At 44.2% G+C, this 22,847-nt stretch overlaps 1 protein-coding gene across 5 annotated transcripts in view; it reads left to right on the forward strand.

Annotated features, from left to right (window-relative positions):
• Nucleotides 1-820: 820 nt before the first annotated feature.
• Nucleotides 821-22,847, forward strand: part of LOC135902761 (neprilysin-1-like) — a 125,062-nt gene continuing 103,035 nt past the window's right edge. For 4 of the 5 annotated variants that reach the window (XR_010564584.1, XM_065432992.2, XM_065432994.2 and 1 more), the window contains exons 1-4: nt 821-960; nt 2,628-2,813; nt 9,007-9,294; nt 10,163-10,300. Coding sequence is in view for 4 of the 5 variants with exons in the window: in XM_065432992.2 (XP_065289064.1) it covers nt 958-960; nt 2,628-2,813; nt 9,007-9,294; nt 10,163-10,300 (615 nt within the window). In the remaining variant the exon portion in view is untranslated. The remainder of the gene's footprint in view (nt 961-2,627; nt 2,814-9,006; nt 9,295-10,162; nt 10,301-22,847) is intronic. The other variant, XM_065432993.2, reaches the window with a different exon arrangement.

Consider the following 22,847-nt stretch of genomic DNA (forward strand, 5'->3'; position numbering starts at 1 on the left):
AATCAAGAAAAAGAAATAGGCATGGGCAGGACATGTAATGAGGAGGGAAGATAACCGATGGTCATTAAGGGTTACAGACTGGATCCCAAGGGAAGGGAAGCGTAGCAGGGGGCGGCAGAAAGTTAGGTGGGCGGATGAGATTAAGAAGTTTGCAGGCACGGCATGGCCACAATTAGTACATGACCGGGGTTGTTGGAGAAGCATGGGAGAGGCCTTTGCCCTGCAGTGGGCGCAACCAGGCTGATGATGATGATCATATATATATATATATATATATATATATATATATATATATATATATATATATATATATATATATGTGTGTGTGTGTGTGTGTGTGTGTGTGTGTGTGTGTGTGTGTGTGTGTGTGTGTGTGTGTGTGTGTGAGTGACTGGATATTCGAATAGCTCAAGGGTATTGAGAATGATCAGGATCGCAACTTGAGACATACATACATGCATACATACATACATACATACATACATACATACATACATACATACATACATACATACATACATACATACATACATACATACATACATACATACATACATACATTTCATTTGTTTGGCGGTCAGGTCTATTTACATTTATTTTTCAGGTTCCGCGTTCTTCTCAAATGCATCTCACTGCTTCCCTAATAATCTCGCAATCGTATACTACAATTTCATATGCTCATTTTAAACGTACTTTAAACATGTCTTTCTCGTTTTGTAATGCCATCTAATTCCTAGCCTATTCCTCCGTACAGAGGGTATGCGCCACAGACTACAATCATTATCATCAATATCATCGCGGTTAGTGTCGCTCGCGGGGTACTAGGAACGTTCCATATTTAGTATAGGCTTCGTACGCGTTGGTGCTGCCTGATCTGAGACAAGCGAACCAATTCGCTTCCCGCCGCACAAGGCCATCGCCTCTGTTTCGGAGCCTCCGCGCACACTCTGGAGAACCATGGTGATGTGACTCTTCGTTATTGACTAATTTAAGGAACTAACTAACAATGCAGCGCAGTTGCTACATAAGATGCCGCAAAGATTGGTATCAAAAATTTAGCGATTCTACTGAGCAGTGAGAACCAGCATGAGTTCTGAAATGACAGTTCCGATCACATTGCTCGACCTTTGAATTCTGACTGTTCAAGTTCTTAACTGGGTCATATCGTGGATCCGCATTGCCCTAAACACTGTAAAGGTGGGTTAACCATGTGTTCACCAATCTGACAGACTGGCCACGATGTGATATTGAAGTGTTATTACGACTTAACTAATGTTGGGTAACTACCTACCTAGTAACGATCTTCTGCAGGATCACATCAATGTTAAGTAAGTCCGCGACATCGACTGAGCAGTTATCTGGAATAATCTTTGGCAAATTCTTTCGGAGATACGTTCAACTTCGCGAGATTTCAGGAAGTTTGCGCCGTACGCGTTCACGTCTATGAGCGACAGCGTTCTTGCCGAGCTAACATAGCACAGTTGATTCAGTGCCAGAACGAAGTGGCCTGTAGACGCCGAATGCATGATCAAGCGCTAGTGTATGAATATCTCGCGTAAGTGAAAGTATTTTATATATTCTGCTATTTTCTTCGAGGTACCACGTGGGCGAAACGTGTACCAAATGGCGTTCATGGCTCTGCTTTGGTTTCGTGACGTAACGCAGCAAGCTTAACGTTTCGCGCAAGAAAATGAAATGGAGGCTCTGATCCTACCGTTCTCGAGGAACAATACAGTTTTCCTCAGTAAAAATAAAGAGCCCACGCTCAATGATTGCAATATTTATGCTTGCAGTTCTGTTACCCGCGTGAAATACATGATGTCATATACAAATACTTTATTTATTATGGTGGGGGGACTGTACGTATATAGCCCTCATAGTAACGAAACATGACCTCAACCAGGTATGCACTAATCAAGCTCAGGTCAATTTATCCTCAAGTGCACTCAGTCATGTAAACGCACTGGTGCATTCACCTAGACCATTCGTGTGAGGCGAAACTGAATGCTCGTCCCGAACAACGATCTCCGGTCGCGCCCCTGGTTCAGTTTTATTTCGTCAAACGGGTTCGGTGAAGTGCGATTTTCGCTCTGTTTGCCATATTGCTGGCACATAGTGACAAAATAAACAGAACACGCGGATACTCACACCCTAAATATACCGTGAACTTAGGGCTCATTTTAAATCAGTTTAACAGTAAGCCAGCTCTCTTAACTCCGACTCGCTAAAAGTGTACTGATACGGTGTCACCAATAGTCTGGCTCACAGTTCTGTTTGAGTGAATTAAGTCATGAATTTCATAGCTTATGAGGACTGTATAACATCTCACATTATCGCGCACTTCTCCCGTAAAATTTAACTACGTCGCTATTAGTTACCTCGAAATGCAGGCGTGTAAACATGAACACAAGGAACTAAAAGAACAACACAAACATGACCTTGTTACTTCTGGTCGTCCAGTCGTGCATCAACGCCTGCCTTTCGTGACACAAGCTTTTCCAACTCGCACAACTTTCAGTCATTTCAAATTCTCCGTGTGCTTCAAATCCAGCGTACGGGTCTAATGAGTACCCTGATATGGTTTCCAATTTCGGAACCGGCTGTTTATTGTAACACTCTTAACGCAGGAATCAAAGGGACAATGGCTGCGCAAGCAACGCTTCCTCAAGTGCCACAATGAGGAGGCGCTCGGTCCCATTTCGATAATCCTTCCTCTCGTGTACTTGTTCGTTGTGGTGCTAGTTGTCTTGTGCGTCATGTTCCAGTACATCTCTATGCTCTCCAAAAAGTCACCAGACGAAGCCGTCATCACGGTGAGCACCGAAAATCACTGAATGTTAACACTTTTTTATAACAACTTACACTCAATGTGACATTGCCAGGGCAGAAAGCTTGCTTCATTTCAAGCGCTGTTCGGCAATTCGGTAAGGCCTGAGCTTAACAGCTCTGGCTGCTCTACATCGACACTGCCAATATATGGTGGGGATGTATCTCCACTCCATGGAAATGAGGGATTAGGGCGACAAACCTACCATTCCCGCGTGAGGTTCAAGTAAATTTCGGGGGCTGACTAGCGGCAGGTCCACGGCTTATCTGTCGCGGACCGTGAGGGGTGAGACAAGAAGTGAGAAGATAAACACTAGGGAGATAATTAGGAACGGATTATGCGGCACAACATTAGGAAGAAATTAACACAAACGCGAACACACTGACAAAGGTGAAAGGTTAAGAAATAATAGAAAACACGCCAGGGACGCATACAACAGACCTCAACACGTGGCATTTCATATTGATTTGATACAAAATAAAAGTAGAAACATACGCGAGCAAGTAACAGAACATGAGTACCATAAATGCGACGAACACGGCATTAAAGATATTCACCAACAGGAATAAGCGTTGATTAGCGTAATTGAGCGCTTACGCAAAATATAAAGTCCAACGCAAAGTTCGAGGGCAGTTGAAACAGTTACTATAACTGCCGCGTGCACATCGAATATCCGATGCAAAAAATTGCGGCAGAATGCCTCTGGCAATGACTGTTGACAGTAATACGTTTGTATTGAATGAATATAGCGCCACAATGACTTGTCACCATCGAAACGATTTATGTGTGATGCGTATACTGCAGCCGGTCTTCTCTGAGAAAGCTGGGTGATATCTTGCGTCGCCGCCGCGAAGCCTGCGCGTATACTCCGAAATGCATGGCGAGCTGTTGCGTGAAGATACTGAGAAACTTTCCGTACGGCACCCAGCTTCTTTTCTGCACTTCATCCTGGCCACGATGCGGCATCTAGTGGCACAGCCAGGAAGTCCGTGCACGGCATCTGAGGCAAGGAGCGTGGCCCACCGGTGCCTGCGAACGGTCACAATTCTTTCCTCACTTGCCGCGCACTCAGTAGCGCATCCTAACCGACTCAAAATGGCGAGAGGTTCATTGAAGAGCGGCCGATGTCCAATGCCCTCATGGCCTAGCTCGCTAATGCGTTGACTTGAAACGCGTCGACTAAAGGAGATAAAGTGACGTACCTTCGACTCCGCTCAGCAACGAAGAAATTCAAGGGATCTATTTGTTTATACTATAGTGGGGCGTTCCCTATAGGACACGCCTATTTACCGAAGTTAGCGTCAGAGACGTTATTTGGAGAGCGGTGCAGAGCTGCTCGAACATACAGCTTGACGAAGTTCGCATCAAAGAGGTTCAATGAAGACCAATACTGACGAAGTGGTACTTACCCAGTTCTCGAAATCAGTGTCATAGAATAGTCCTGGATACCCAGTCCCGCTTCTATAATGACCAATGTCGACGTGAAACAGGCTCGCTGAAGAACAAGTTGCAGGAGTTGCAACATACTCACTCATCCAAGTTGGTGTGATGGTTGGCTTGGAAATACATTACATCACCACAGAAGCCGGATGCCCTACCCTTTCGACCAAGATCAGCCCAGTGACCAGGTTTGCTGGAAAACGCTTATAGTTACGAACAAGCATAGATAGCCCCAGAAAGGTGCGTTGAATGACCAAAGAATGCTACAGCAATAAAAGGCGCATCCTGTTCGTGTTTCGCTACGCTTATCACTGCCTAAGACTGGGCCCAGGTGTCGGTCTTGTTCCCAAAGACCCGGTTTTCGGACAGTGACCTGCCGGGTAATACTTAAGCAAATTCGCGATGCACGTCAGCCGCCAATACAAATAAACTGACTTTCTCCCTTCCAACACTTTCTCGAAACTCCTATTTGTTGTTCCGCAGAGCTTTATACCTTATGATACTTCGCACAATGCACAATATTATCGCGTCGGCCGGCGTCGGCTTTGCTCGGACACTGCGGCGACTGCGGCAGCATTCGTGGTGGCTCCAGTTATGAAAGATGGCAAAATAATACGTCGCCAGATGCGCCATTTTCCAAAGCCATGAAAAGCCAGCATTGCCTCGTGTCGGTGGCTATCGAAGTGTCGGCCTTTTGTTTCCGCCTCCGACCTTTCTCTTCGAAAAAGCGTTGACTTCTATGGCACCTTTGCTGGGGCCATTGCCACGAGTAACTTGATTATTGTGTGTGTGTGTGTGTGTTTGGACTATTTCACCGTAATACTAAGACGGAGATGCTCACTTTGGCTACAGCATATGAAATTTTGACCCTTCCTACTGTATTCCGTGATTATCAGCCACGGTTCGCCGCGCTTTCCGATTACTGATGGCGGACGGCAGGTCGTATAGCAGGTTCTGAACAACTACTACATCATTGTGGGTCTAATTATTGGCACTGTGCATCTTGTCATCCGCGCCCAAACGGCCTCACTGAGAGCACGAATCGAACGCTGATGAACATGCGTGCCATGTATGTGAACATCTCACAAGACATTGCATTCTGTTTCCCAATGGTTTCAAGGCATACAACACGGCCAAGCCCAAAGGTACAGGCTATGCGCCTTTCTTCGTGCTCCGCAATCGGCAACCGCAAAGCTTTATCGACACCAATCATTCTTTATGCCCTCATGAAGACTCGTTGGCTGGCACGCTTCAGGACTCTTTTCTCACAAAATCCTGCCACGGAGTGCTATGACGCTCCACATGTGCCCATCACATTCGTTCCTGGAAATATTGTATGGCTTTTTACGCCATCATGGCAAAAGGGTTGTGCAGAAAATTTCGAACAAGATAGAAATATACCCGTATATCGTATAAATATGTGACGTGAGATACGCCATCGCTAGACGTACTTCTCACAACCGCTAATACGTCAAACGCAAATCTTGTGCGGCGCCAGATAGGAACTTTTCCACCATCGTGCTTTGTCTTTCGGTCGGAGAGCTGCGTCGGTGCCCAGAGAGGCCACATTCCATGGTGTATCAGAAAGTACAGTATGCAGAAATGGTGGTAAAATACCAGGCCACTGTCTATGGGCCTTCGCTGACCTTCCGGTACCTTACACGTCGATAACTATCGGTTATCTTGCAACTAAAATCATGTAATCTATTACAGTTTTGTTGCAGATGTGCGATCTGCGTCCTCGTCATGGCACTCCGCAGCGGTCACTACATCAAACTGGCACAATGCCTATCGTTGAAAAGGCTCTGCAAATCGCCATACTACTCCAATAGTCACCCTTGCCCACTTTCTCGATGCTGTTCTGTTCTGCGACGTCGACGAAGCTGGCGTCGTTCAATGCGTCAAGCTTTGTGAACACGTCGCCGCTAACATTAGGCGAGACACACCTATTGTGCTCGCGAGTGTCACACCTTAACTTAACGTCACTCCATGCGTGTGGTGCCGAACTCACGAATACGAGTAAAGGAGCTAGTATAATGGGAGCTTGGGCGAGTTGGTGGAGCACATACGAAAACGACGAAGACTGTGCTGTGTCCTTTCTTCTGTCCTAATTTTTTTGCGCTTGAAGTTAGGTCGATATTAACCAGCTGGCACAATGCGAAATGTAGTTACCCCTGCTTCCTGACCCACTGGGGGGTAAGTTTTCCTCAAAAAAGTTGTTTGAAATCCGTACTGACACACTTACAGAGCCGTGTATTTAGTAAATCCAAGACGTCTTCGTGCTTAGCCACAATGCTGACCACAAGATTACTTAAACACACAAAATCGCTAGCACACTAAAAGAAGTCATAGACGAAGCATCCAATGTGCTTGTTTTCGGCCTGGTATGAATTTTATATGTCATCGTAAAGAACTGCTATCTTTTGGCACAAGCTAAGAGCCATAGTATTAGTCAATACATTTCGCGACTGTCGAATACCGCTGCGACGTCTACGTTTGATGACGACATTATTTAACCAACCAGCTGTGCCAACCTAAAACGTATTCTCCGCTGTGAGGTCGAGGCCCTCTGTTGCCCATCCTTCTTTGTAGCGCCTACCTATCCATCACTACCCACGTTTCCGATGATTCAGGGAGTTTCGAAACAAGACTTTGAGAACTGGTCTCAACTTCATGAGCTCATCGATAAAACCCACCATCCAACACTTTTATCACGGCCCATATCGTACCCGGCAGCTCTATCCCTCAAATTCACACAGCCTGTCTGAATGACGCACCCCGGATGGCAGGCATGTCTGATTTCCCCGCTGATGAATTGGCCACCTCGCTCATTTCTGCCACGCATGATGACGATCAAGTACAACGGCGCACGGCGACATTTAAATCTGTTCATCAGGGCCAGCTGCTCGCTGTCCAACTCGTAATGAGCGCGCTGTCGGTAATCACACAGCTGCGAACCTTCGCTGCGCCCAGCTGGCTTCACATCAACGCCATTGGTCATGTTCGCCAAACGTTCGCCGTCACCTCTACTCGCTCATGTTCGCCGTACATCCCCGTACATACCTAACCGGAAAACTAGGCACTGCAGCTTGTGGAGGCAAAAGATGCATTGTCGACATGGCCCTAAAATTCTCCCTTGACGTTGCCGACCAACCAAAGCCTCCTTGCCGTTGATGTTGACCGCATTCATGTCACTGCGCTGATCGATAAAGGAGCCCATGCCTCCATTATCTGCGCTGCCTTTGGGCGACGACGTGGTAAATTCCTCCCTGCAGCGTTGACCTTGCTCCTCCGCGCTGCGGCTGGTTGTTCTATTTTTCTCGCCGGAATGCACTCAAGCTGTGTCAGCATCGTCGGGGTCTAAACCGTCGCACTCTGTGCAGTTGTTGGACAAGAATCACAAGACCACAATATCGATGTCGATGTTCTTTCCGTGGACTTGCCTCGCATTTTACTGCCCAGCCGGGTTACTTCGCATTGATTTCGCTGTTCTTACGGAACTCACTACCGCAACCTCAAACTGCACAAACCTCACTGAATTGATTTGCCTACCACAAAAGTAATCAGCCTATATTAAACTGAGTTCTTCCCCAGCTTTACCTGGTGGAAATAACATCATCACTCATCTTGGAACATTCCAGAGCAGGAATAATGCTTTGCTATTTTGGCTTACAGAATTAGCATCCCTAGTGTTAGTTTTCTCTCTGAAAAGCAAATCCGGTTTAATGGGTTTTACTTGCCAGACTTGATCCTCTAGGTGGGGGTCACGCGGCGGCTTTGTCAACCGTCGCTTCCTCGGAGCCTAGTTGGCCGCTGAAGCCACGCACTGAGACACATCCGAACATGATGAAAATGACTCTGTCGAACCTTTCATCTGAGCAGGCTGAATGTATTTGGCGTATTTTGTCGCCTTGTTAGGAAATTTCCTGCTTTTATGATCGGCCTGTAACGGGAAAGGCCTTTCTTGAAGGAGAGGCTGGCTTCGTGGTCACGTACGGACATGCCTTTCAGCAGACGCACAATGCACCAGCCAGTGCCCAGACTTTTTTTTTCAGCCTCATGCAGATGCACGGTAGAGTCCGTAGCATTCGCGCTGCTGAGTTCCTTTCCATTATTCACATCGACGCCATGATTCACATGTATGCAGCCCCCGCATAGCGGAATACTTTCGCGATCAGTTTCTGTATGCAATTTGTATGTTTTAGATTTTTGCTATGAGTACACGCATTCGATTTCATCTATTTCTTGTTCAATATTCCTAATGTACAAGGAAACGCTTCTTGAGCCCGATGAAAAAATTCGGATCTTTTTGAGTTGGCCAAAGGAATCCGGCTTTCAGTATGCGACTTGCGCTCTCGCGAAAGCAGATATTTATTGCATGCTAGAAATTCAACAACGTAAGGCGCGTACAAAAATACAATATCCATTTTCCATGAAATAGGCAATATGTAGTCTCGGGTATACTGAAAACAATAGACACAATGCTGATGATGAAGTGATCAAAACTCTGTGTTGAAACTGCACGTTGCCTCACTCAAACAAAACATTTCGACCACGTGAAGCTTCTGAAGTCGGAAGTTTCGCTTTTCTCAGGAGATGTGTAGGGGACAGGCTGTTTATCTTTGTTCAAGTATTTCTCAGTGCGCATGTGTACTTTTGTGTTAAACAGGTCCCACACGTTTAACAAATTAGGCAATGACTGCTGATTGTACCTGTCTGTGCCCTGCCCTGACCACCAGGTGGACACATTGGCGCCGTTCTACGTTGAGACAAAAAGCATGCCTGACGTAAAGCGCCCACCAGAAGACCATGAACTGTGGTCGGCACCTGCTCTAGTGAACAGATCACTCACACCAGCACGTATTGCACCGACCCTTCCAACATCACGCAGCGGAGTGTGCACAACGTTTGACTGCCGCTACGCGGCGCAGTGGTTGCGGTCCAAACTCGACTACAGCGTTGACCCGTGCAAAGATTTCTATAAATTTGTTTGTGGCTCTTTCCGGGGATTCGACGAGTTCATCCACGTGAGTGACATCGCCTGCGGTTGGCCTTTGCACAGTGTACTTCCGTTCCCGTAACAAGTTCGTTATTGTGCTTAAATGTATACTAAAGTCAAATAGTAAGTTAAGTTAAAGTGATTATTAGTGCTCGCGAATCTCTAAGACGTCAATATTATCGCGAACAGATCCTTAATATTGGGAAAATTGAGGTAAACACAGGGACACGCTTAGAGGTTCCCCCAGGACGTTCAAGTACTTGCCCGATAGGAAATAGACTCCTGATTTAGGTTGGGTCACTAGTACTCAACGACTAGCTATACAAACATCATTCTAGTGCATTCTGACAAAATGTTCCCTGTACAGTTATAGTTCATTTTGTAGAAAAAAAATCATTGGCATTACATTTGACAACGTAACACCTGGTCAAAAGGTTTTGTTCTGGCTTGACTATGTGACGCCCGCGCTTGCGCGTTTCGTTATTCCGTTATTGCCCAAACCTAGTCTGGTTTGGCTGGCTCGCGAAACTCGCAGAAACTGAAGGTAGCAGAGACTCCCACTTCCACGAGATGTCGCGGGCTGCCAGAATGGTCCACGCCATTTGACCAGCGGCAGCTGCAGTGGCGAGTCCACCGCTCGGTCTTAGCCCCCATTGGGCCATGGCCGCGCGTTTGCGTTTGGTGCAAAAAGCCGTACTGCCATCTGCGGGCACCGTTTTAGTCACAGAGGGGTAGTTCATGTAACAACAGTGAAAGCTAGTATTCGCAATGCGAGCACCAAGGATTAGGTCGCACGCTTTAATGAATATGAACGCTCACCCAATGAACGACTTGTTTAGTCTGCGTATGAACCATAAACCGACAAAGAGGTCGTTCGTTTTCTTGTCTACTTTCAGCTTGCACGGGGCATTGAAGTCACCACCAAAGCGTTCCTCGGCAATTTAAGGGTGCCATCTTCCAATCAAAACTCCCAGCAGAAAGCAGCTGGAATGTACCAGGCTTGCGTGGCCTTTGCATGGTCAGGCAGGGAGGAGGTAAACATAATTCTTATTTCAATAGCAAAGGGGGAAGCCTATTTTTAGACGTGATCATAATAGACAGTGTCTGATGGAAGGTTGATTTGACTGAACTGATATTGCAGCTGCTATGTCGTCTAAGCTAAACTACATAGCACAACAGATTCGTATACATCTTAGAACATAATGTCATGGCTCTACTTCAGCGAATCAAAAAAATCTATCACTGAAAATGAAGTTGTATTCACTGGCTAAATCGATGTGCCACATTCACTGCCTCATATGTCAGCGGCGTTGCCTATCACGACCAGGGCTAAGCGTACAGTCAATACACCAAGTAAATGGACAGAAAGTAACCTCGCCGTAGCATAAGAATGGATAAAAGAGCACACTCGTAATGCCCAACACTTGCGTTTGGTTTCCACCTGCGCAAAGTTATTCTTTCACGCGCTTTCATTTGCCTCCGTCTTAATATTTTTTCATTTCAATGAAGCATAACAATATCTCTCATTGGACTTCCTATGACATTTTGCAGCACATAATCTGAACACCAAATATTTCTAAACATCTTTAAGTAGTCATGGTTTTGAATAAATGCTACAGAACTAACAAAGATGTGTACATTTGAGTTTAGTATCATATGCCACGTGTAATGTGGTGCAATCTCAATTTCTATATATCATGAATTGCAGTGCCAAAGCCCCGTTCTGGCGGATTAGCCAAAATTTGGACATGCAAACAGTATAGGTCCCGAAAAATCAGTATATCAGAAAAGCTGCTCAATATATGCCGCAATTCTGTTAAAAGAATGATGCACTTCAGAAATGCGTATGAGGGGACACAGTGAGATTATTTTTTTTAAGAAGAATTAAATAGCGAACCCGACAAGTTTAATTCCCCGTAATAGATAGCCAATTCTTAGCACAGCAAAGACGACCTTACCTCGCACTACTTGGCTGGTGGTTTATGTAGCGATCATATAAGCCTGTGTGCTTGCACACGTACTCGGATCACGTGAAGTTTTGTATATACAACCACAAACATACTCAGTGACGAAGCGACGATGAAAGCCAATCGCATCGTATTTATCTATTTATTATTTATTTATTATCATACCCTCAGGGCCCAATGGGCATTACAGAGGGGGTGGGTACATGGTTTACAAAAAAAAAGCATTCAAGCGTATAACAAAAGGACAAGATAGACAGTAGGAGCAGCTCAATGAATGAAAAAAAAACAGCAAAATTCCAGTCACTTTAATAGATGATCTGTCACAGCGGTCTTGAAGGATGACGCATCGGCTAAGGTGGCGATAGAAGAGGGAAGGCGGTTCCACTCAGAACAGGTTTTCGGCATAAAAGAATGCAGGGGCATGTCAGTGCGACAAAGAGGAACAGCTACCTTATTGCTGTGATCGATACGGGAGGATAAGTACACTGGCTGCGAAATGAGTTGCTGATTCAATGAATGGTGATGGAACACTTTGTGGAAGAAACAAAGGGGCGAGATGTCGCGCCGAGTTTGAAGGTCAGGAAGGGTGACGATTTCATCTGCGAGACACTAGCGGTACGTGAATAGTTCGACATAATAAAACGAGCTGATCGATTTTGAAGGGATTCTATGGGTTGAATGAGAGTGCGGTGTGCCGGATCCCAAACTGCACAGGCGTATTCGAGTTTCGGACGAACGAAAGTTTGATAAAGCTTTAATTTTAGGCGCTGTGGAGCTTGGAAAAAATTGCGTCGGAAATAACTCAGAGTGCGATTTGCATTGCCTATGATGTAGTCAATGTGAGTATGCCATGCCATGTATGCCAGTCATCACATATGTAGACACCGAGATACTTGTAGGCAGACACGCGCTCCAGTACGATGTCATTAATTCTGTATTCTGAAGACATTGAGGCATTAGTGCTTCGCCAAATGTCATGTATTTTCATTTACTGATGTTAAGGGTCATTAACCATTTACTGCACCATTCAGATACTTTATTTAGGTCAGATTGAAGGACAAGTGTATCATCAGGGTTATTTATTTCGCGATAGATAACGCAGTCGTTAGCAAATAGCTTTATACTAGAGCTAATGTTATCTGGAAGTTTATTTATGTAGATCAGGAATAGTACTGGACCTAAAACGGAACCGTGAGGGACGCCAGATTCAACAGGACAAGGAGAGGAAGCGTGATTGTTAGCGATAACATATTCGGTTCGGTTAGATAAAAAGCATTCGATTCATTTGAGGATGTTTGGGTCAATTTTCAAAGGGCTGATTTTTAGTACGAGTAGTTGATGAGGTACTTTGACGAAAGCCTTAGAAAAGTCAAGAAAAACACTATGAAAAAACGAGCCTCGGTCTAGAGCTGCTGCGATGTGATGATTAAATAACAGAAGCTGTGTTTCACAGGAATAGTTTTTCCTGAATCCATGTTGGCAGGAGCTAAAAGAGTCATTAGATTCAAGGTATGAGACTAAATTAGAGTAAATTATATGTTCTAGAAGTTTGCACGGGGTACTAGTTAAAGAAATAGGTCGATAATTAAGAGGAAAATGCGTGTTTCCGGATTTAAAAAGTGGCACCACTTTCCCGACCTTCCAATCTGATGGCAGCATACCAGATTCAATGGACTTTGTGAAGAGGTATGACAGAACAAATGAAGAGCAAACTTTCGTGTTCTTCAGAAACTTTGCATTAATTTCATCGCCACCACATGAAGACGAAAGCGTTAGTTTGTCAATTAATTTAGCTATTCCCTCAAAGTTCACTACAATTGCATCCATGGGAAAGAAATCGCGATTATGCAGCTGCGGCGTGACAACGGCAGGTGACTTTGCAAACGCACCCGCGAAGAAGTCATTCAGGACAGTACAACATTCCTCATTGCGCAACACGTGTCCAGCAGAGTCAACAAGAGAAATGGCACGGCTTTGTGCAGGTTTAACAAAGTTCCTGAACTTGGAAGGGTTGGTGGAAAGAAGAGAAGGGAGTGAGCTCTCCAGAAAAAAATATTTTGCCTGTTTGATAGCAATGCGATAGGAGCACAGACTATCACGATATACACGCCAGCGAGCAAGACTGTTTGTAGACTTCGCTAAACGAAAAAGATGCTTTTTTGTACAGTAGCCTCTTTAAGGTTGCTTAAACCAAGCTGCCCGTTGGTTGCCTGAAATTTTTTGTAACGGTATGTGTTTGTTAATGAGACTTGCCACTTTATTTTTAAAGGAAATCCAGTTTTCTTCCACTGTACGATCGAAAAATGTTGAAATACCGCCATCCAAGAATAGTTCAAGCTCCTAATTAATTGAGACATAGTCTCCCCTTTTGTAATTTCTAAACGTTTTTGCTGTCAAAGTCTGGCGCGTGTTGCAAGTTGTTATAGCGAAATGAATAAGGCTGTGGTCACTTACACCAGGCATGTATGAAATCGAGTGTACAAGTCCAGGTGCTGTTGTTAAGATGAGATCAAGAATGTTAGCCAATATAGGACCAATTCTAGTAGGCTGGGAAACAATCTGAGTGAAGTTGAAGTCTAAGCACAAGGTAGCAAAAGATGAAACACCAGGTAATGTTTCAGATACAACCGGGACAGGTCCAGACCAGTTAATTTTAGGCATATTGAAGTCAGCCAAGAGAAATAATGGAGAGCGTGGAAATTGTAAAACCAGGTAGTTAAGCACACCATGTTATTTTTCACAGAAATCTGAAGCAGCATTTGGCGGGCGGTAGCATGCGCAAAAAAGAAAATTCTTGTGGTTTAAGGAAATGCAAACACAAATGAACTCCAAGTCTGAGTTAGTTAAAATCATATACGATACAAGATTATCAGCCACAGCAATGTGAGCACGCCACCACCGTGTTTGTCGGAGCGATCACAGCGATAAATCGTGTACTTTTTTTCACACTCAAATAGCTCAGAGCTGTCAATTCTTGACGATAACCAGGTTTCAGTAAGTAGAACCACATCGGCGGAGCATGCGTCCAAGACTGATGACAGTGCCTCACGTTTATTGACAATGCTTCTAATATTCGTGAATAAAAAAGATACATCACGGTGAGTAGCGGGGCTTTTAGTTAGGATAACAGCTGATTGTCAGAAGCCGACGTCGATGCGGGTGATGTATCTGTCAAAACGGAAGTACCATTACTTGATTCAAGGACGCAAACACGGTCAGTAGCTGAACAGTAAACGTTGCACTTTTTGCCGGTATGGAGCTTATAATGCAGGACTGACAATTGCTTTCCAGAAGATTTGCCATAATCAAACAATTTTTTCCTCATAGTTCTTGTCGCTCTGCAAAAGTCTTCGGTCACATCCACTCCAGATTTCTTCAGATTACGCTTTGCCGCCAGGATACTGTCCTGATGTTTCAGTGAAATAAATTTAACAATATGACTCGGCATTTCCCAGGGACGTATTTGCCAAGTCGGTGCGCACAAGATAGGTGGTCGTCAGTGCAATTTAGGTTTAGATTCATTGTGGAATTCAGAGGGGAAACAATCTTGCTCTCTGACTGAGCCCATGTTTCCGCGCCGGTGTCAGTAATGCCGTGAAATGTAAGGTTAACCCTGCGGGAACGGATCTCAAAATGATCAAGTCGTTGGTTAACAGCGACTACTACGGCTGCTGAGCTTTGTCCGACTGTGGTATTGGCCGATGATAACCTAGTTTCAACTGCGAGAAGCCTGCTGTCTATGTTGCAAACACGCCCCTCAAGTGATTGCTGAGCCTCTTTCAGCTCGTCAAGGGCACCCATAAGTTCATCATATTTTTTATCTATTTTTTCATGCAGCGATTTCATGAGAGCAACAAGCTGGCTGTATTGCTGGCCAGAGGGATCCTCCCTAGGTGGCCCTGGATTGAACTCAATATCACCAGACATAAACAACAGCTTAGCAACGTGAATGCACTCGCAGAATAAAGCGAACAAAACATTTGGACATGGAAGTACAAGGAAGCAAAGGTCGTTTGACTTTCTACAGTAAAGTGAAAGGGGGCGACCAACCTGCATCAAAAAACGGAAATGTGTTGGCATGGTCTGCATTGTCCTTGCATTTCCATGCCCACTCAAAAAATCCACGGGAAGGCGGTCACATAAAAAGCGCGTTGCTGATGTAGCTTTCTATGCGGCGGACAGCAAGGCGTCGAGGTCCGGCTGATGTACCGCAAACAAAAACGGCGCTGGCGCTTGACAGGGAGGCGAGTTCACCGTCGGTAGCCGGTGGTAGTTTTCAGCGCCCTGGATTGCGCATTGTGGCTGGCACAGCTGCGCACTGACGAAGCCGGACGATAGATCCCAAATAGATCCAACAATCAGCATCTGCATCAAAAAACGGAAAGGTGTTGGTATGGTCTGCATTGTCCTTGCACTTCCATGCCCTCTGATGAAATCCACGTGAAGGCGGTCGCTTAAAGAGCGCGTTGCTTATGTAGCTTTCGATGCGGCGGACAACAAGGCATCGAGGTCCGGCTGATGTACCGCAAAGAAAAACGGCGCTGGCGCTTGACAGGGAGGCGAGTTCACCGTCGGTAGCCGGTGGCAGTTTTCAGCGCCCTGGATTGCGCATTGTGGCTGGCACAGCTGCGCACTGACGAAGCCGGACGATAGATCCCAAATAGATCCAACAATCAGCATCTGCATCAAAAAACGGAAAGGTGTTGGTATGGTCTGCATTGTCCTTGCACTTCCATGCCCTCTGAAGAAATCCACGGGAAGGCGGTCGCTTAAAGAGCGCGTTGCTGATGTAGCTTTCGATGCGGCGGACAACAAGGCATCGAGTTCCGGCTGATGTACCGCAAACAAAAACGGCGCTGGTGCTTGACAGGGAGGCGAGTTCTCGAAGGCGAGTTGTATTAGCTCATATTATTAAAAAAAATGTTTGAGTCCGGAATTTTTTCTAGCAAACTTAAAATAGCGAGAGTCTGCCCAGTTCATAAAGGCGGTGCTGATCATAGTGTAAACAACTTCCGACCCATATCTATACTACCACTTTTTTCAAAACTTTTTGAAACTGTTCTAAACACTCGACTAGAAGGTTTCTTAAGGAAATATTCTATTATTAGTACGGCGCAGTACGGATTTCAAATAAATAAATCATGTGAGGATGCGCTCTTAAATATAAAACATCAAATACTGCAAAATATAGAAAACCGTTTATACACGGTAGGCTTATTTCTGGACTTAGGTAAGGCTTTTGACAGCGTAAATCATGGTATACTTCTGTGCAAACTTTATGACTACGGTATACGTGGTACAGCATTAGAGTTAATGAGAAGCTACTTAACGGATCGTTACCAGTTTGTTTCATATAATCAGGCCACTTCTTCACTTCGCAAAATACAGAATGGCGTGCCACAGGGATCCATACTTGGTCCTGTATTATTTAGTCTATATATCAATGACCTTCCTAACATTTCTTCCTCACCTAATATCATCATGTACGCAGACGATACTAATCTTTTCTTTGCAAATTCTTCCTTGCAATGCATACAAAAATAAATAAATGATTATTTAAATTTATTATCTGAATGGCTGTACATCAACAAACTACAATTGAATGTCAATAAAACCAAATATATATTATTTAGACCGATAAACAAGCCATTGGCTGTTAATATAACTGTTCTATTTCAAGCAAAGAGGCTAGAACAAGTAACAACGCAAAAATTTTGGGGGGTATGGTTCCAAGAAAACCTCTCCTGGGATAATCATGTCAATAAGCTTTGCAATGATCTTAGCAAAGTAGTAGGCTGTATGTATAAAATAGGTGATTTAATACCTTTATGGCTAAAGAAATCAATATACTTCGCTCTTTTTTTCTCGAAGCTAACTTATTGTGTCTTGATCTGGGGAAAAACTACAACAAAAAACTATAAGTTATTAAGCTTGCAAAAGCGAGTAGTCCGAATTTTTGAAAACTACCATGGTAGGCCGCGTGACTTACCCACACACAATCTCTTCGACAAACATTTATTGATCCGAGCAAATCAAGCATTTTATTATACATTACTCTTACATATAAAAAAACACAGGCTCCATGTTGTCAGCATACCCACTTCTTTTCGATACCCATTACGTTATCAAATCAAGAAAATACCATTCACGCGTACTAACTATGGACGTCAGGATATAAACGATCAAATACCTAGGCTACTGAACATTGTTGAGCAAAAATTCATTTCTGTGCGCCTAATTTTAAGCAATGTATAAAAAACCTACTGATACACTATCAAATGAATTACACATAAATTGCTCTCGCACTAAATTTTTTAATAATGCACTATAAATGTATTCCTTAATCTGCGCGGTAATGTGATTGCACAAACAAAAACTGAAGCATAAATGTCTTTTACACATAGTCATTGTATAATGTACACATTATCTTGTTTATTTGTCTTTTGTACATCGTACTAGCTTGTTTTCCTGTTATATTTGCTTTTTTGTTTGTACATCGGATCATCATGTAAGTCGAACACACTTAGGAGCAAGAGCCCCTGTCAGGCCGAATGGCCTTTAGCTCTTGTTTCCTCTTTCTGTAATGAAGAAAGGAAATAAACTTCAAACTTCAACTTCAACTTCAACTTCAACCGTCGGTAGCCGGTGGCAGTTTTCAGCGCCCTGGATTTCGCATTGCGGCTGGCACAGCTGCGCACTGACGAAACCGGATGATAGATCCCAAATGGATCCAACAATCAGCATCCGCATTAAAAAACGGAAAGGCGTTGGCATGGTCTGCATTGTCATTGCACTTCCATGTCCACTGAATACGTTAGGCACATAAAAACCTTGCTTTTGGAATAAATGCTGCTAAGTTGATATTAAGAAAGGACTGATGCAAGTCACGCACACTTGCCTTCTATGCGACACTTTCATGAAGTCGGAAATAATTTGTTCGCAACTGTGTATCACTTACCAACCTGAACTAGTTAAGTGCGCCGTTAAAGTTTTGAAATTAAATAGCTTTTACAGTTAGCTTGTTCGAGTGCGACGAGTATAAGCGCATATTTCTGAGAGAGCTACCTACTAAATAACTCTCCCATTTGGCAGATAGATGTACTCTTTGTGCGTATATGATTGGCACTACATTAATTCAGACAGTCGTGCACGTAAAACTAATAAATGATAAAAATTGAATTAGGCGAGTTAACCGAAGAGTGCGGTCGCTGAGTGTCATAGGAACACTGGAAGCACATATATTTGTTTTCGCGTGTCTCCTTATGGGTTCCCGTTCATCTGGAGCGCGTATTCGCAATAGCTGTACTTCGAGTGGGGCGGTAACAATAAGGTAAATTGCTTCCCCGGGCGAAGTGTAGAAACGATGTCTGATGTATCACAGACGGGTTTTGCTGCAGCTTAATAGGGGTTTCGTATAAGCGCTGTCCAAGCATATGGTAAGACCGCTATCAAGGTCGCCAGTTTTACTCGCGGCTCAGAACCACAATGTTCTTTTGGCCCGTGCCACAACGCTTAGGATCTGATCGCGAGCGAAAGTTTTCCTTTATATATCAGCAAATTGTATATGCCAATCTACCCTCCTCACACCCAATGACTTCGCCTTGGGAGGCACAGGGTTCCGACTCCTTATCTCATTATCATGTTAACCCGACTATAGCGGATAATTGACGCATGTTTTTAGGCTGGTAAGATCTTCTGAGCTGGACATCTCAGCCATAAGGGGGCCGCTCAGTCTGCAGGATACCTGACTGAGCTATCTTGGAAGCTTGGTTACCTTAGTCTGAATCTCAAATCCTCGTTTTTTTTAATTGGCCTCCCTCGTACACTATTCAATTACTCCCTCCAAAATGATTCATTCGATGAACCAATGACGCTCAGTCCCCAGCAGCTGCGGAGCACCTGACCAAGCGTATCAGATCTGTAACGAAGCAGAGGGTGTTAAGAATCTCTGGACCCGGACAGGCCACGAATGTAACCTGATCGTGCCAACCGTTAACACCCGAACTCTCTCGAGCGAAGCTAGTTAATCAGGACTCTTTGAACTATTGGGCATTTCTTGGGATATCATGGGCCTTATTGAGGTTAGACGGACTGGTGAGGCTTATACTGTGCTGACTAGCAGCCACGTCCTCGGCTATAGGGACTTCCAGATAAGAAGCAGTGCGGAGTAGGATTTTTCGTCCATAAACACAAAGCAGGCTACTTTGACGAATTCTACAGGATTAATCAGAGGGTGTTGGTAGTCGTAATACCATTTAATAACATGTATAAATTGAAGATAGGACAAGGCTATGATCTAACCTCCAGTCATGACGATAATGAAACAGAACAGTTTTATAAAGATGTTGTGTTAGCGATGACAAAAGCGCAAACTCATTATACTGTAGTAATGAGACACTTCAATGCAAAGGTGGGGGAAAATAAGCTGGTAAACAAGCGATTGGCAACTACCGCATGGATTCTAGGAAGCCTAGAGGAGAGATGTTAGTCGATTTGCGGAAAGGAATAAGCTCTGTAGAATATATACGTTCTTCAGGAAATGTAGCAACAGAAAGTGCACCTGCAAAAGCCCTAATGGAGAACAAGAAATGAAGTAGACTTCAACCTTTTTGCCGATGTCAGCATAGTGCAGGATGTAGAAGTGTTAGGTAGGGTAAAGTGCAGTGATCATATGTTAGTGAGGTTTACGAGCTACCTCAATATGGAGAGAAGAAGAGTGAAAACAGACGAAAAGAAACAGAGCAGCCTAGCCGCTGCAAGGATAAAAGCAGACCAATTCAGGACTGGGTGGGGTGATGAAATGAAGAATTTTTCAGGCGCTAGTTGGAATCGGTTGGCGCAGGGCGAAAGTAATTGGAGGTCGCAGGGAAAGGCCATCGTCCTGCAGTGGACATAGAATAGACTGATGATGATGACATTGAAAAGTATATTGTGAGAAGCCAACAACGAGACCAAGAACCACATAGGAGAAATCGCGTTTACTTACTAATCGGATTAAACAAATTATAAGTGAATGGCAATGAAAGTGGATTATAAACCAACTTACCGCAGGTGGAGAACTGCCCCACGTCTTCACATTACGCATGCAATGCGAACCGAAGCTAAAGGCAAGTTGTTTTTTCGTCCGATTTCTTTGTGAATAAATTATAAGTTCTTTGATTTAATTACTATAAGTAAGGTGATTTGCCCTGTGTTGTCCCTGGCGGTTTTGTTTCTTGGCTTCTCGTGATAGGATTAGTACAATGGGGCTTTTTGGGTAATCCACTGTCTTGTCGCTGATTGCAATGGAAAGTTGCATAACTACGCCAGACGAGCACATTACCACACAAGAGACAACAAAGCACTATATATATATATATATATATATATATATATATATATATATATATATATATATATATATATATATATATATATATATATATATATATATATATATATATATATATATATATATATATATCAGTGCATCATAGTGTCACATCAGTGCAACTGAGTGTTCAAAAAGATTGACTGTCCAATAGTGTACATTGAAAAATGTTGGACCATCAGGATCTCTCTACATTTAGACTCGTTTTGACATTTCCTCTCGTTAGACATTTCGTCTCGGTAGGGCGAACCCTAGGCACAAGGCACATGTCCAGTCGGCATAGGGTGATTCTGCTGGACCGTTTCTGCCAAGATTTCCGACCATCCCGGCCCAGCGGATCTTCATTCTAAACTGTTGTCTGCACCTTCATGATGAGCGAACTCAACCAAGTCCATTTTGAGTGTTGGACAGCGCTGAAGTTACTATACTTGATCGCATTTAAATATATTATTCCAGGTCGGGCTTTATCTCGATCTCACCACTGTTGGATTGGTATTCGAGAACGACCGAAAGCCAACACGATTCCAACTGGTGCTGCCCGTCTTGGCAATACAACTCGCGGAGTCAGAAGTTCACACATCACGGTTCGCTTTCTATTGACAAGCGGGCTACCTAACCATACGCTCACGCCAAAATGCTCAACTGCAGGTACCTTTCTACTACAAGGGTTTCATCTATCAAAACGGGATTATAAACGGAAAGAGCGCGCTCTTAATGATACACGAGTAAGTAAAGTTGGCGTCGCACGCGCAAATCAGGCGGTGCTCACTGAGTCGATCAATGCCGGCGAAAGAACTCCATCAACGTTATTTTTCTCATGAGCAAACTATCGTGAAATAGCTACAAGGCGAAATAACAATGCTACATGCGAGAAGTAAATAGCAGGCAGATGGAAAAACAGCCAATTTTACATTCGGATTCTGCGCAGGGCTATTACCTGCTGGTGCTGGCGCTGTTTTTCCTGCCATTTACGCGGGAGAACATAAAGCTTCACAGGTGGTTGTAGGCTCGGGTTGTTCTTGTTGTTGATGTGGCACTTCATCACTCAACACTACCACCCTTCTTGACTATCCGGCCTGGGCGAGTCCACCACAAGCAACGTGAAACAACAGTGAGACCAGGAAGACGGTTGCACTTGTTTGAATGCAAGCGCCTGACGGCGCCGGCTCCGTGCTCGCCCAATAGAGATGAGGCTCTCAGATGGGGCAAAGCGCGGCTGTGATTTGGCGACAGGCATGATGTTGAGAGCCCTGTATTTGGCGTTCTTGCCACTATCGCACCCCTTGACTAGCAGGAACAAGATCACGTGCCCAAGTGGAGAGAATGCGAGTATGCTAAAACAGACGAACCGGCAGACGTCTGTTTTAGCATACTGTTAAATGGTAGTAATAACGAAAGAACTAGATTTACTTTATTAGCAAAATGATGCCTTTGTAGGTGGCAATTTGTTGCAGTGATGATATTTTGGTAGCGTGTTTTGTTTGGCTACCGGATGGAGTATATAACAGAAACGAGAAAAAATGTTTCTACAGGTGCAGGTATAGTAAAGATCTAACGCTGTGCAGACGACTAATATGCATAAGCCAACGCAGTACGTGTATGAATTATTTGGGCCCCCTGTATATTTAATGTGTTTCCTGCATTGAGTCAAGTCGTCTTACGAACAGGTTCGGCAAAAAAAAGTATTAAAAATTGCTCCGGCGGTTACCATTAGAGAGATGTGGAAATGTTGCCTAACGCCGGCTTAATTGAGTGGGGCTTTTTGTAACCAAGCAACTAAAAAATTTTTTCCGGATTTAGATTTCTTTTGTGATTGGTTCCTTCACACCAAGCTTCACGTGAGATTTTTGACGCGTTTTCCGTGACGTGTAAAGATGGCGAATGCGTCAGGACTTCTTCGATTGCTCTTATACTTACAACGAGCTTAGGTATCTCCGAGAGTAATATGATAGTGCATTTCAGTTTTATCTTTCCGAGTTAACTTCAGAATCACTTGACGCCCAAATGCCTATGGAAGTGCATAACAATTCTTACTCCCCATATGCCCCCTTTAAAGACATAGTCAGCGCTTGTCCAGCGTACCTCCATTGCACATGTTCATATCGCGCTCTTTTTTTCCAGCATAGTGTCTTCATTTCGTCTTCAGATATCTGCTTAAAAGAAGCGCTCGTAACAGTAAGCAAGTTCTGATGCAGCAAGGTGTTTTATTTGATCATGTTTTGACTTATGTCCATTACCCGCCGT

Source organism: Dermacentor albipictus, chromosome 2 (genome assembly GCF_038994185.2).
Source record: "Dermacentor albipictus isolate Rhodes 1998 colony chromosome 2, USDA_Dalb.pri_finalv2, whole genome shotgun sequence".
NCBI classification, from domain to species: domain Eukaryota; kingdom Metazoa; phylum Arthropoda; class Arachnida; order Ixodida; family Ixodidae; genus Dermacentor; species Dermacentor albipictus.